The 16,624-nt window shown below is 37.8% G+C and overlaps 1 protein-coding gene across 2 annotated transcripts in view; it reads right to left on the reverse strand.

Moving 5' to 3' along the window:
- UBR3 (ubiquitin protein ligase E3 component n-recognin 3) overlaps positions 1 to 16,624 on the reverse strand; it is a 114,973-nt gene that overhangs the window by 13,666 nt on the left and 84,683 nt on the right. For both annotated transcript variants that reach the window (XM_075756699.1, XM_075756700.1), the window contains exons 32-33: positions 11,137 to 11,242; positions 3,816 to 3,916 (exon numbers count right to left, since the gene is read on the reverse strand). In XM_075756699.1, coding sequence (XP_075612814.1) covers positions 3,816 to 3,916; positions 11,137 to 11,242 — 207 coding nt within the window. The remainder of the gene's footprint in view (positions 1 to 3,815; positions 3,917 to 11,136; positions 11,243 to 16,624) is intronic.

The raw sequence follows: 16,624 nt of genomic DNA on the forward strand, positions 1-16,624 counted from the left end.
TGATATATGCTGGCAGGCAGTGACTGCAGAAAGAATCCACAAAACCAACCACATGCAAAATAAAGGACTTAAGCTCAGAAGGGCATCTTTATATAAATAACCTTTGAAAATATTCTTCTTGATCTAAAACTTGAACAGTTATTTGAAAACACAACTTCAGAACAAAGGGAGACAGCACTGAACCTCAGATAATCCATGAAAGGTATATTGAAAGTTTCAGGATACAGATAAATATTTCAGCTTCCACACTGAAATTGGATACTATTCAAGTTGATTATATTCATTCTATATTTAGTCAAGATCTTTATCCAATCATTAAAGTACTAGTGTTCACCTGAGTGCTGCCTGCTGTACATTTATTGCACGTCATTGAAACTTTATAGAAAAAGAATGTGTGTCAGAATATCCAGGTCAGATTCTTCAGGATCTGGGCCATATTAGAATTGCAACCAAAAAGGGGCTGAATTTAGGTGTTACACACCAGAGAAGAAAACCTTTCCCACTGGCCACAGAGGTTGGGCTAAACTCTTAACACCAGCTTCTAAGTTGGAGCACATCCATGACTTCTGGATCACGCATCTCTTAGAAGTGGCACTGAGGCCTATGTTAGAGCAACGCCAGGCTGTGTAACAGTGTGCTGGCTAACACCCGTGCTGCTGCATGACCCTCCTTCACATGTGGCCCCAAGCACAATGCCACTGCTGGCCACTTGACCATCAATTCTATGCACCCACTAGCCTCAGGCTCATGCCTGCTCACCCAGGCCCCAGGTTTTAAATACTTTGCAACAGTATGGTATTTTTTTACATTCAAAGGAAAGCAGAAACTTAAATCACTGGAAGCCATGAGCACTCTGCACTTCTAGAAATCTGGTCACGGGGGTCTCAAGTCAGGTATTAAATTTTTTTACAATTGATGATATGGAAGAAGAATGTCCAATTTAAACTACTTGTTCAGTATATAAAAATTGCATTCAATTTACAAGGACAGATTTAAGTTTTGTCAACCACTGTCTCCATTTCTGTGTTACCTTTCTTCATATGCAACACCTTTTTCTACTTCTGTAAGAAAGGAGTTAGAGGTTCTAGAAACAAAATCCTCATTTTCTACAGAGTCTCAATTCACACCACCATGACCACTGTCCATCCTCTGCACAAGTGTCACAGAATTAAACTAGACACTCCTATGTGGATTATTATATATTTAGTCTTGCACGATTTCAAAATGCTGAGCATATGAAGCCTACAAAAGCTCTGCCCATGTTCTAGTGTCAAACAAACAAATTCACAAATGGGTTTAGCCTCTTGAACGCAGTGTTTATTTTGCTGGTCATAGTACACAGGAAGTACAAGCTATCTTCCTCATATCCCTTCTTTGTAAATTGGTAAGCGCTTGTAAATGCTCTGACCTCCACCACAAAGTTTCTCCCATAAGAAAAGGGAAAAAAAAAAAAGAAAAAAAAAAGAAAAAAAAAAGAATTAATTTGTGGTGTTCTTTCTTTGTGATGGGTTCAGATCAATTTCCCTCTCTGAATCAAGAGGCTGAATAGTAATGACATTTTTATTGCTTTAATCGATGTTGGATTGAAAAAGATAGCAACACCCATCCAACAGTTAATAGGGTAGTTAATGCAATTCCTAGTGCTGCATCTGAAGGGCAGGAGATGAAGTTTGGGTCCTCCTTACAGAGCACTCAGTATTTAAAAAAAAACCTCCGTAAACAAAAAGGATTTTGAGTACAAACATGAAGAAGATTTAATAGTTGATAAACAGTTTTAGCTTCCTGTAAGGATACAAACATGGTTACTCTGAACACATCAACATACCTAATAAATGATACTGCAAAACCAGTACCATTACAGGAGTGTCCATACTGAAAGAGGAAGAAAATCTTTCATGGATTCTAAACCCTACAGACTCCTCCTTCATTATTAGCGTGCTAACACCATTACCACATCATTCTGCACCAGACTGCACCACTACCTCTTCTGCAACGTAGCTAAGTATACTGTTGAAGGAATATACTGGAAATATCTCTCAATGCACATGGACATCAACCTTCTGTCTACACACCAGCGTCCAGCCGAGCCCACAGCTCCTGCACCCCACAGTCATGCTGATGCAGCACAGAAAGTTCAGGAAGCAGTAAGGCTGTTACCCTGTCAGTGATCTGCCATGGGATCCTGCACAAGCCATTTTATCTTTTCATGCCCCTGCTCTCTACCAAGAATTAATGACAGCAAATTCAACTCTGTGACCTACGCACCCATTAAAAAAGTTCTAAATCAATTTGTCATTACCTATTGTCCTGAGGTGTACAATGGAGTTCAGAAAAAAGAATCATGGAAGACTTTCTTTTTATTCTGCCTAACCATTTGGATGAAGCAAAAATCAGAAAGATAAATGGCAATTTATTTCCAATTTAATGCTTCATAGATTTGAAGTGGTTACATTCATAATCTTCCTGCCACTTGCCATTTCCCTTTCAACTGCAATGCACACTAAACATAAAAGCAAAGGCAAAACATACTGCTGATATGTGGTATTTCACAGAACTGTTCACAGGATGCCTTACTATTAATTGAATGTTTTGTTTGCTAGGACAAGGTGTATTTCCATAAATGGTGTTTTTCAGTGCTTCAATACAAACTACAAAGACCACTGTTTGTACTTTGACTTCACCACTCCTTTCCCTGTGTTTCAGAAGTTAGTCTTGTTAAACTTTTGTTTACTGCTTTTATTAAGTTCTTCCAGTAAAAGTTAAGTTAAACTGTAGTAGAAAAAAAAAAAGTGTATTTTTGAGAACAGGCTTCCTATTTAAAAATATTTTATTCTCCTGGTATTTTCATATTTTAGTAATTTATTTGACATACTTAATCCACAAACATGTACACTGAATCGAAAAAACACAACCTACAATGTTAACAGATACACACAGAGTCGCTTTAGCTGAACTTGAACATTCAATAGTGATGACTGAACAACTCTTAGGTGGAAACAGAGTTCTACTATAGTTTGTACATTAGGTGTATGGATCAAGAATGGAACAGTCCCTGTATTTACCTATTTACAAATTACCAAAACTGAGGAGGTATCAAAATTGCCACACAGACCCCAAAGCAGGTACTCTGTTCATTGTCAGTGAAGTAGTAAGATGATACTTGTTTGTCTGTTCTTTTAAAATGAAGGTAGAGCTATAATTAAGCCAGAGACCAGAGGGTCTGAACTATCCCCCGTCTTCTGGAGCATACGCTGTCTATTAGCCAGATGGATCAGGTTCAGCTCTTCCTTTTATATAGAAAAAGAAATTTAGGTTTTAAAACAGTTTTGATTTTAGTCATGAAAAATTTACTTCTTAAATATCTATTTAGTATTTATTCCAAATTATACTATATGCTGTCTCTGTTGAAGTTGCTGCATTACAGCAATTATAATCTTCCTATATGACCTCCTATTATGTAAGACTGCTGCAATTTAAACTCTGAAATTCAAACTAAATTAGGATCCTTCACCCTTAGGCACTCAGTTCAACTTGAAGTATTGAGCTGCCCCTCTAAGCAAAAAGAACTTAATAGTTTTTGCTCAGCTCTTGTATCTTTACTGAATAGGCTGACTGATAAGGTGAGAAGACAGGGGACACTGATAAGCCTGTCAACTCACACAAAAAATTTCTGTTCAATGCCACCTTCGGTAGATAAGGCAGAAACATTATTTTAGAATACACAGTAGACAAGTTACGATTTATCATCCTGGAAATCACCATGAAGGCAGCCTCATATGCATAACCATCTAAATATACATATTTTTCCAACATACCTTTGTGCAATGGTTGAGGCATGGTTAAAATCTGGATAAGCAAAAGGGATGAGACATCTCTGTAAAGCACAGGAACTTCTGGCAGCTCTTCACTTAGCAGCCTGGAAAGAAAACCCAAAGAAAATCACTTCTGATACTATAAACCCATTTTTCATTTTCATATTTTATTTTGCATTTTATTTTAAATAGTATTACATTTGATATCAAGCTTACAGAAGCCAAATACCTGACAATTTGCTAACTGATCTCAATTTTAAAACCTAATGAATTGTAATGTTACCTAGTGTTAGTAATGGATTGTAGTAACTCAGGAGAAAGTTACTATTTGGGTACCTGATACTTGTTAAAGTATTTTAAAACTTTCCCAAACTGCCTGAACTAGTTATTTCTATGTATGGACTCAAGGAACATTCAGTATTTGACTTTTAGAGCTTACACTCTAAAATAAGAAAACATACTGCATAGTAACATAGTAAAATAATTGGTTTTCAAAGCATGGCATTTCACAAGCATACACATATCCATGCTGTAACAACAACAAATCCTCAAGTTACATTAGTGTTACAGGGATTGCTCCTACTGGAAAACACCGAGACCTTAGACATGGTATTGCTTTCCCTTATGTAAGGAAATGAAGACTCAAGCAGCCATCACAGGTAGGATTATGCTATCTCACACAGACCTTGTATTAAAACCCCCCATGTGGCTAGACGGACAGCAAGTAAGCATGTAAAGAGATACTGCAAACTTTTTAACTATTCGGATTCACTGAATGACATAACATCACCTTGTAGTCTTATACTTAAAAGCAGAATATGTTTGCAGATAGGAGGTAGTATTTTTCTAGCTCTCTGTAGCAATATCCAACAACATTCTGTAGGTTCAACAGCCAAGTCAAAATGGTGAAAAAAATCATTCTCCTCTCTTTAATTGTTATGGAGTGTGAAGGATATCTCAAGCAGGAGCAGCTGGTACATGTGATTTGCATCCTGCATTGTCACCCTTCCCCTTCTGCAACACGCACAGAAGAAAGTGCTGGTTGGGTTCCTGTTCCCAATCAGTGGTGGTGCTAGCTGGTTGGTTGCTGAGTGCCAGTGGAGTAACTGAGGAGGAGAGGTTTGTTTGAGATATTTATCTGTGCCATGTGATTGAAATGCTGTCCTTCTGGAAGGGCATTTTCTTTTTATTGCTCCTTAGGCTTTTTCATCTTTTTTCCTCCTCTTTTGTCATTCTTCTCACTGGTCAGAAACTGCAGGACAAAACAATTGTCCCTCTACCTGGTAGGAGCTTCCCTTATTTAGGGCAGCTATAGGCCGCTACATCCTCCATAAAAACCAGCTGAGGCTGTTGGGAAATTGAAATACATCCACCTGCTAGTTTCAAGGTTAGCTTCATGCTTTGTTCCATCTTAACTGTCCTGCAGGTAAACCACAACTGATGAAGTGCTTGATAGTTGTACTGAAATACACATATATCCTTATTAAGATCTACCCCCAAAAGCACAGCCTTGCTCTCCTCCTTTGATTGTTCTGCAAGACATTGTGGACCACAGTTTCCCAGTGGGGCTTTGTTAAGCCCTGCAGCAAGTGCCCAAGTTTCTGTACAAACAGAATCAGACTGAGGAAAGAAACATACAGACAAGACATTTAAGCCGCCTTCTGCCTCAGCTCTGCCCTTTCAGAGCACAGCCGGTAAACTGTTGTTGGATCCAATTATCACCTCTCTTCCAAAAGCACCAAACTCTTCCTCTGACTCAACTCAGCTGGCACTGGCTACTCCATTAGCTTAGCTGACACCTCTATGAAGGCACCAACTCCCCTTGGTGCCATCTATCACGCACACAGCAGACAAACGATGTATGGAAAAGGTTGTCCATGTGTGGTGGGATGTGGATGCATGCATAAGATCCTTAGTGCCTTCTAATAGGGATCCAACCAGTTTATCATCTCTAAAGCACACAAACATGATGCTCCTATTGGAAGCAGACCTCTACATAGTTACTGATTTCATGAAAACTCAGACTTCTCTCTACAAAAGGCACTGCTAGGAGTCACCTGTGACAGCGAATTTTAACACACAGCAGCAGTCATATTAAGAGGAGAATTAAAAGAACACTTTTGGTTATATTAGGTGTGCTAGCCACCTCCACATTTTCTAACTGCTCTCCTTACCCTCTCTCCCAGCTCAGTAAGGCACATTCTGAAGCAATAATTTTATTAGATGATTAAAGCTTCTGGACATTTTATGCAACACTCTGAATTGTGAGAATGAGCACAAATAGACTGGTTGACTGGTCTTATAAGATGAAGTGACAGAAAACATGATCTAACTGGTGCTTTTGAATTAATGAACCAAACAGCTACAGAATAAACACTATCCATAAGGTTGATGCTATAATTAATCATTTCATAAAATGATTTTTTAAAACACTGTAATATACATATATATATATGGGAGCATCCTAAACAAAACCCAAATAATCTAAAAATCAGTACATTGCATTCTAAAGACAACAAAGGGGGCAAAAATTTTTATCGGACTACCAAGTCTCATTTTCAAAATTATACAGGCAATGAAGATGCTAATCTCAGCAAATCTCTCTAATTCTACTTTTACCTACAGCTAGTTCTATTTTATGATCTATGTTACTGAGTTTTAAAATAACCCTCATTATGTAATGGCTTTAAAACCATGGACAACTTTTAAATTACTTCTCACCTTTATTTTTTAATTTATATATATAAATTTGGGAAAAAATAATTTGGAATAATATTAAAAGGAAAATTAACTCCCTCTCATCACATGTAGTTGAACACCTCCTTCCAACAGGGGTATCAACATCAATATCGTTTAACAGTCATGTAACAATCAGGTCAAATACCAGTTCTCACAAAACTAGCACATGTTCTTATATATACAGAATACCATGATTGACTGGCAACATCACAAATAAATGAACTCATTTTCACATGCCAGACCAACTGAATTATTTGTCTAATTTATTCATTTCATATGAATTGAAGAAGTAAAGCTACACTAAATGTCAGGGGTTCAGATACGCTGCTTCCGTTTACGTAAGTGTTGCAGCATATGAAGCACTTAAAAACCACCCTGTCATTTGTTAAGAGCCTAAGCAACTTCGTTATGACACTGAAACTGAATTTATAAAATGTGTTTAGAAATGCGTTTTATGGAAATTGCCCATCCTGCTAATCCCCAATGCATATGTGAAAGCTTGATAAATCTGACTTTACAAAAAATTGTGCCATGGAAGCACTGAATAAAATGAAAGCAAGTACAATTTCAGATGGGACTAAAGTAATATAAAATGATTCAAATGTATGTATGTTGTATCCATTAAAAAAAGGGAGGTGGAAATAAACTACGCTGTGCAATATAAAGATGTACAAAAATGAAAAATGCGTTGCTTGACTTTCTCGATGGAACTGACCTCTCCTCCAGTCCAAGGTGATTGGGCTGCACCTCTCTCTGTGTCAATACCAGAGCTGTCTATCAGTGCACAGCAGAGCAACTCTGCCTCTGTACTCTGCAGCCTCCTCCTGATAGAGGTTATACAGGAATTACTTCTTTGGCAAAGGATACAGAGGAATAGAAAATTCTGTTCTACTGTGAAACAAGCAGCATTTGCTTATGGCCTTTCCTTACATATATGCTCCCTTTCCCCTCCTCTCTCAGCTAGAGACACTTAACATTTTTGTTTGATGCTAACTCCAACTGATTATAAAGTTAGAAATTCAATGAAGTGGAAGTTCTGAGCCTCACAGCTCTCTGAACTGACATACAGAAAACCTGAGACACAGGGATATGGATACAGCTAAACAAAGGCTTACTCAACTAGAGCAAATTTATATTCTCTTCAGAATTAAGAGGATGAGAAATACAGTCCGCAAATCCCAGCCTGCAGAAAGGTCAGAATAATACACAGCTTCTGATGTTCATGATAAGAAAGTAGAATCCTATTATTTATTCTGGGTACATTCTAGGATATAATCACAATTTCATATTTGCTCTTCGTTGTGTCACAGCAGATTTTACAGCAGGTCAGTTCTTCTCATTACACAACACAGGATTGCACTGACAGTGCTAACATCAGGCATCTCCCATTCTTTCTTTCACCACTGCGCCCCCAGCGCTCCCTTGTCACCCATTCCCAAACTTGTTCAAATTACCATTTTTAAAAACATGGATTAGTTCCTTGACTTCGTTCATGATGCAGCCTGCTCAGGTTACATCAGCACAGCTGAAGAAGACAGTGAACTACAGAATAGAGGAAGGAAGAAACAGCCAGGAGCAAGTACTCCTGAAGCTGGCACTACTGTAGAAAGCTCCGCATCATACCATACATCCTGAGACACTGGTGCTTCAAGCAGGATTTGTGTGTTTATTGAATAGATTACGTAAGTCCTGTTGCAGCACGTGTATGTATATACCATCTGTTCCACAAACCTTAAATAAACCTCATTGTCCCATCACCCTACTCTCTGCCTTGGACTATCTTCATAAAAATTGTTTTCTTTTTCCCATTTCACAACAGTTTCTGTGATGGTGATGTGACTTCAGAGAATCCCACAGACAGTTGCTCATTCCCATGCCTGTGCTGCAGTTTGTTGACCCAGTATGACACCATAAACAATCACCAAAGCAATCTAGCTTATAATAAACATCACATCACTACAGGAAAATACTGTAGTAATAACAACCGAAAATGCTGTATATTTCAGCATTTCAGTTTATCATGCAGTCCCCCCACAACAGGTGCTTCTGCTGCAAAGACCCTTCATCCATCCAAATCATTCTTTGCTGACACATTTTGTGTGTCAAAACACACACAAAAATTTCAGCCTTTGTAGAGATGTAAATTAAAAAAAAACCCCCACTATATCCTTTTGTTTCAGGTTTGCTGTTCCTGAAACTCTGGTTATTTGGACTAGTCCATTAAATTCACATCTGGGTTTAGTAATTATTGCCTCCAGCTGCTCCTTCTCTGCCCCCTGCCAGAAGCTATTATTCCCCACTTACACCACAATAATTGTTTATTTGATCACCATTGAAACCAAATCTGTCCCTGGTAGAACAATTTGCTTAAGCACAGCCTGTGGGATCAAGTGTATATCAAACTTGACAACACGAACTGCATAGGAGATGCAGCTATACCATTCTCAGTTAGCTTCATCTTTTCTTCCCCCCTCTTCCTTCAAACATTTCACATTATTTAGGCCGTTTTTGTTAGGGTATCTTCTTGATCAAAATTTCCTTATTTCTACTTTACCTTGGTGTGACTGCACGTGCTCCTTCCTATCTTTCCTCTCGGCTGCCATTTTCAACTATGGAGCGATCTAGGCACAGTTGTAGAAGATGACACCGGGCAAATAGAGCAATTCTGAGAGTCTTTACAAATTACTTTGATCACTTCTCCCACAGACATGAAATCTAAGGCATGATTTATGAATAATGATAGCTGGGCTGTGGAAAACCAAGCTAAACATTGTGAGCTCTATACCTGGGTAATTGCAAATATTTCTGTATCTTCAAATAAAGTAACTACAATTAAATAATGGTTAAAAGATAATGCAACAGCACTTGCATTCCATAGATTTTTATTTATTTATTAGTTTTGAAAAATATATTTTAAAATATATAAAGATGCAACTAACTGAAGAATTGCTTTCAACTGAAATAGTAATTTTAAGTAAAAATTAAATAGAAAAATATAGTATGATGGTTTAAAGTTATTTTGCTCCTGTGACTTTTCTGTTAAATTGTTTGGAATCACAGTAATATAGTCAGATAATATAGATCTCTTCTTCTCACTGACATTTCTTTTCTATAAGTCTTTGCTTAAAGTCTCATGTACCAGTCATGCTGATGATTTAGATTACTTGGTTAGCTTCAAAATGGCAGACTGCTATCCACATCTAAAATCTGCAGTGGTTATTTCTCCACCACCTTAATCTTGCTCAGTTTACAGCAGTGCATCACCTTGCAAGTGCTCTGAGCACTCTTCTCTGTACCTGAAAAGATTTGCTATTCTGGTTTTCTCAAAAGGCTGTGTGACTAAGTGTACAATTAGATCATACACACTGATCCTATGAATGTCATCTTCAAGTGAAACTACTACTTCAAATTTCTAAAATATAATTAGAGATATTCATCTCATGTTCCAATTTATGCATTAAAAACCTGTCCCCAAGTTGCCTCCTCTGCAGCTTTGTGGGGCCTGCAGACTAAGGTAGGAAAAACATTCCAAGGAGTGCGCAAAAAAATTCTAGCTTGGTTGCATCTGTGCATCTTAACAGTAAACTATTTCATGGCAAAATGGATGATCTTTCAGTTATAGCTTCCTAAACCATTTAGGACTTAGTGCCAAACCAGTATCAGCAAGCCTACCAAGAAATCTTGAAAACCAGTGCAGAAAACAAGAGAACTCAAATGCATTCCCAACATGCAACACCTCCTACATAGCAAGCCATTATAGTCTACAGTACCGTTAATTTCTAACTGATTCAAAATATTGCCTAATAAAATTTAACTTGCAGCAATCTAGCCTTGATATGACCAATGCATGGTGAATTCCACCAAGTCTGCAAAACAAGTTGCATGTACATTAAAAGCAGCCCCTCTGTGAATAGCTGTTTCCTAAGACAACAAGCTCTTCAAATACCAAAATGAGAAGTGCATGATCAGTCCCACAGCCATTCGGACTGTCAACAGCCTATCAGTGTGATCTTCACTTTGCCTGGTATAACTCAACCAACCACACACCAAATCTATTAACCTTGTTCCACTACTCAAAGTCGGGGCAGAGTCACATGAAAACAGACTCTCAAAGTGGTGTGAACGCATGCCGAATAACATAGGGTTTCAGGTTATAAAATTCTTGATGCTTTAACTCACATATATTATGGCCTACTTATGTTATTTCTGGAACAGCTATTAGGCATTGCCCAACTTTCAAGAAGCTATTTATGAACTTAATCTGGATGTAAATTTTGTCTACCACCTGCACCAAGAACAGCAGTGCACCTATCCACTCACCCAATACTATTAAATTTGTATGTGCTTAAGCTTGCAAGTGGTGTATTTAAGCTTTAACTGAAAACTGGAACGTGTCAGATTTTACATAAAAGAAACCTGAAAAATCTATCTTTACAAATACATACATCCAACTTTTGGATGTTAAGTTCATCAGCCTACCTCACAGAAAACTTAAATTAATAGAGAAATTCACCCGAAGTCCCTCTGTAAGGATGTTTCTTTCACAAGGTAAAACTAGTATTTGATAAATTAAAATAATACTTGCTCTGAATTTTTATCCTGCATCGGCTGGGTTAGTTTTCTCCACGGATTGTATGCAGAGTCTATGCTGTAGAGCCGCATGTGCATGGCCAACACATGGAACAGTTGATCTGAAAGGTGAAGAGGACAGATTGCTGATTATTATATACAATAATATGAAGTATTTTACATTAAGTTGCCATCGTTTATTTTAAAAGATTCTGAAAAGTCTGTCATCTCATTCCAAATAAGATGGTACCCTAACAAGCATATTTTTATTATCCTTTTTTTTAAAACAGTTTTGAAGAGAAGATTTCAGTAGAAGGCAGTGAACATATGCATATATATGAATAATTTTTTTTTTCCTCCCCTGAAATTCTGAACAGAAAAAGGCTGTTTAGAAAGCTTCAACCAGACCTCAATTGTTTTAGGGCTTGTGAAACACCAGCTCCATGTACTTAATTACAGGCCTTTTAAAAAGCCCTGTTTCATATGCTGTTATGTTGCTAAGGTTCCATGCTCCCTTCACTTCCCTCTCCAGTTTATGCCAGAAGCTGTGTTTTCTAAACATCTCTGCTAAACAGAGACTGATACACTTTTAAACACAGAGCTTTTACTCTTCTCTCTCACATATAAGTTCTGTGCACAACATATTTGAAATTAACCTAAAGTTGCTAGAAGTTCTGGCAGGATCACTTTGGCTCTTCATCCTTAAAAGGTTATTATTCCTTCTGATTTCATAAGGTTAGTTTGAAAGTAGTCTTTAGAAGAGGAAAAAAAACCCAAACCAAACCCACAAACTTCTGACCCCACCGCAATGACACTAAAGTAGCAACAGTCTTTATAACCGCAAAGATTTGTCTATACAACCTGCAGGCAAAGTTTGCTGATACTCATCAATTCAGAACCTTCTGTACATGTGTCAAAAACATCATTTGCAAAACACTTCTAGAACCTTTTGAACAAATGATGTTTATTATTCATGCACATTACTGCAGTATCTTATATTAAAATGCACAGTTTTGGTTTCTCTATGAACCATATGATCAACACAAATACAGATAACATCTAATCCGTTCTCCCCTTAAGCGAGCCAAGGCAGCAGGCACTCTCTCTTTTGACAGCATTTTCAGAGACATATGGACAGTAAGAACCACAGAATAGTTTGGGTTGGAAGGGACCTTTAAAGGTCATCTAGACCACTCTCCCTGCAATGGGCAGGGACATCTTCAGCTAGATCAGGGACTATCAGGGATTCAGACTTCACTTCTTTTTCTGTGTTTATAATACAGGTACAGTTTGGGAAAAATGCATTTTTTTAATCTTCATAGGTTTATTTTAAAATCATATTTTAAAATACTATTTCCCATGATTTTGCTCACTTTTTTCCTCCTGTCACACTATATCTTGCTATTTGCTGCCATCTTTGCTTCTCCTGTTCAATTTTCTGGGATCCTGCTTCCTTCTTCCCTTTCATTTTAACTTTTTCCCTTAGCATGCTGCCATCATCTCCCCCTCCCTCCCTCTTTTAATTCTTTCACTTGATCCCTTTGCCTCCTACTCTCTTAATCTCTCTCCCTTCTCTCAACAACCCACTTGCTCAACCTCCACACTCACTCACAGGTCCTCTTTTTAAAGCAGAAATAGCAACTATTAATTTATTTTCCATAAATAGACAATTACTCAGAGGTACGCAATGGCCAAAAAAGTCGCATGATAAAGTCAGCTGACTGCCAGAGCCTGAGGGCTGTAATTAGCTCCTGGGGTTTGTAAAATAATTGGAGATGTAGATGGCATTGGAATTGATTGCTGTCACCTGCTTTCTGAATAAAAACAGTCAATGAGGACAAAATAAGTCATCTTTTCTCCTGGCAAGAGATTCTAGCAAAACATTGCTTTGCTGACAAACTTCAAAACCCTGAAAATATATTGATATTTCATCAAAATAATAAACCACCCCTCCCGTATGGTTTTATTTGGAATGAAACCCATTAAAATATCTGTTCGTTCCCTCTTGCCTCTCCGCTACTAAAAGGAATGTAATTTTTTTCTGAACTGCTCCTTGCCTCAAACAGAAATAGGCAACTACACACACACACACAAAAAGCTTAGCATAATTAGTTAACCTTCTGTTCCTTTAATAGCTTTTTCCCCTGAGCTTTCACTAATACAAAATTAAGCAGGCAAGCATCAAGTTCTAGCACTGGAGTATTTATTTGTAATCTCTAAGTGTGTAACATTTATGGAATCAATATACATTCTAACATCAACTCAATCCGAACAGAAAAATTCAGGTTAGCAATCTTGTATGACAGTATTTTTTGTTTGCAGTTAAGGCAGCTATTGCTCCTTTGCCAGCAAATGTGTTTAGCACATAAATGTAAAGCTAGGAAGCAGGTAGTAAGAGATGGTTGCAATGACCTTTTATGAAATATTTTTTGTGAACTGACTTAAAAATATTAAGATACTCTCCAAGTCAATGCAGCACAGCTATGCTTATTTCTAGACCTGGGGTAACCGAGGAATAACATTGCCCCCCAATGGGAACGCTGCAACTGGAACGGCCTGATGGCTGCCACTTCCAAGTTAGTAAAATTGAGTTCTGATTTGTCTGTTGTTTCCGTATTCATATTTCTGAGAAGACTTCTAACGATTAGCAAAAACTAAGGACTAGCCGGAGGAAGATACAAAGGTTTATTTGTGCACCTTTTTCTGTTTTACACCACAGTGACTCCAACTGCTTTACCTCAAATTTACTAAGATTATGGAGTACTGGAGAAAACCAAGGAAAACACCAGAGCGCTGAAAATCTAGAACTGGCAACTTCCTTGTGCACCAAGTCCTTAGTGTTTCACCAAATTCTTATGCTTGAGGGACTGGCAGAAATTTGCCTTGGGCCAAAGGAATACCAGAGGTTTTTTTTCGCCGCGCATTCGTGTGAATGCATTCCAAAACATAAACATAAAATACATAATACCCTCCCATTTTCTTATACCCTACTTAGAAGCTTTAAAATAATTTTTTTTAAAAAAAACAAGTAGCAGCAAAATATTAACATGACAATGGCCCACAACCACCCACCTTGCCTAGTCTTGTGAAGAACGGAAAGGAAGGCCATAACCCCACCACGCATCCCAAACCTCCCCACCACTCACAGTGTATCTTATGGGCAATTTTCTCCAGGGCAGCCCACCTTCTTAAGTGGGAAAGGCAGGATCCGGGTGTAGCTCAGAGACTCCAAAATAACACTCTTAACAAAATTGGGTAGAAGAATACTAATTTTAGAGACCACAGCAGCAACAAAATGAGAGAATGATAATTATGAAGTTACAACAAAATGAGAATTACAGGTTTATTGATAACAAATCTTGAGAAGTAAATGGTAAAAAGAATTTGACTATGGTCCTCCTCTCCTAATAACTTCATAATATTTGAGACAGGCTGCATCCAGTTAAATTGAATAAATATAAAAGTCACAAAATTTGAATGCACAGTACGACCTATTGCTGCAAGTTATTGGGGGCTTGGCAGGATTCCAAGATTTAGACATTTAAGTGGGCAAGATTATTACTGGTTTAAAGCATGTTCATATGACTCAAATATTACCTACATTGAAGCAGTGCTGTCACAATTCTCCCAGCTTATTTAGATGGTCTTTGTTTTCCCAGAATACATGTAAAGCTTATACAGAACACTTACTAGAATCATCTAGATTAGCAGTTAGATATTAGCTTTAACTTTGATTCCTATTAGTCTTCTTAATTTCATTTCTAAAATAAAATTAAAAAAATCTATTGTTCCATATATTGCTGCTCTTGATACGTTCTTTGCAACTCTTCCTATAGATCATAGAATCATTTTGGCTGGAAAAGACCTCAAGTCCAACTGTTATCCTAGCACTGCCAAGTCCACCACTAAACCTAAGCACCAAGTCTACGCGCGTTTTAAATACCTCCAGGGATGGTGACGTCAACCACTTCCCTAGGCAGCCTGTTCCAATGCCTGACAACCCTTTATGTGAAGAAATTTTTCCTCATATCCAATCTAAACCTCCCCTGGCACAACTTGAGGCCGTTTCCTCTTGTCCTGTTGCTTCTTACTTGGGAGAATAGACCAACCTCCACCTGGCTACAGCCTCCTTTCAGGTAGTTGTAGGGAGCGATAAGGTCTCCCCTCAGCCTCCCCTTCTCCAGGCTAAACTATACCAGCTCTACTTCTCAGTGTTACCCTGTTGTGAGAAAGGAGCAATACACTCAATTGGAATCGATGCTCTCAAAAGAGCAGCTCAAAAGATGAGACCCTGTCTTTGCATTGGGCCTGAAGCTATCAGAGGAAGTGTCCTAATGCTGGTCCTCTCATAAAACACAAAGATAATGAGTATTTTGTCTACACAGCCACACTGCGCATGCACTAGCACCTGCAGTTGCATTATTTACTATTTTTAGTATTAAAGCACACTGAATTTACAGATGTTGACAAAGCTCTTAAAAATATTCTGCTATGCCAAACTGCATAAAGCAGGAATCTATAAATGTGATTTGACAGCTCTTTTCAGGTCTAGCATGGTATGGACAGCACAAAAGATGACTAAATTCAGAGAGATGAACAGATAGGGATTTGATAGATGAACAGCAGAACTTATAAAAATGCTGTGCTGAACTGACAAAAATGAGTGATTCAGGAAGTTACATGCGGGTGTAAGTTTTGGTCTCACTAGTGATCTTGGTTTGGTCTTTGCCAAAGTGATCTCAAATTTCTACATGAGTTTTGCTGCCTTCTTTTCTTCTTTTTTCTGGTCTCTTGACTGTAAAGTAAACTGAAATTACCAAAGTTGAAATCAGAGATTTTTTCTGTTATTAATTCCACTTCTACAATGTATAGCAATGTGCTGTAGTAATGGTGAAAAAGAAAATTAAGGAATTAGCTGACCCTTTGTTTTGCTTGCAAAAGTCTAGATGATGTGTTTTTTCACAGTCTCTCTCCTATTTATGTTTTAGGACATAAATAACACATACTGCTGTCATGAAAATCTCTACTGTGCTATTTTGTTCCAGTCTTCTCTTTTTTCATTCCATAAATTAGCACTCATATTTACAATGTCAAAAGATTACAAAACACAGAGTCACAGCAGTTCACCACAAGAAGAATTGAAAACATCCTTGTCTCAACTGCTGTGTGAAGATCTTACCAGATCTCCTGAAGTTTGCTGAGACTATCAAGAAAAATGTAAGTAACAAAAAACACTTGATACAACCACATGGGTCTTGGTTGTTAATAAGGAGACTGAGGAATTTTTTTTCTACTTGAAGAGATTTATATAGTCCACTTAGCAACAGCAGCTGCTGACGGCATCTTCCCATTCATCACTGATCCAGTAGATTGGAATCAGTCAAGAAAAAAAATTGTGAAGGTCACGAAAAGCCCATTAAGGCATTAAGACATGAATAGTCCCTACAAAATCTTAAGCCTTAATTGCTGATGAAGCAGCTAATTATCCTCAACACCAAACTTGC

This window comes from Balearica regulorum, chromosome 6 (genome assembly GCF_011004875.1).
Source record: "Balearica regulorum gibbericeps isolate bBalReg1 chromosome 6, bBalReg1.pri, whole genome shotgun sequence".
Lineage (NCBI taxonomy): Eukaryota > Metazoa > Chordata > Aves > Gruiformes > Gruidae > Balearica > Balearica regulorum.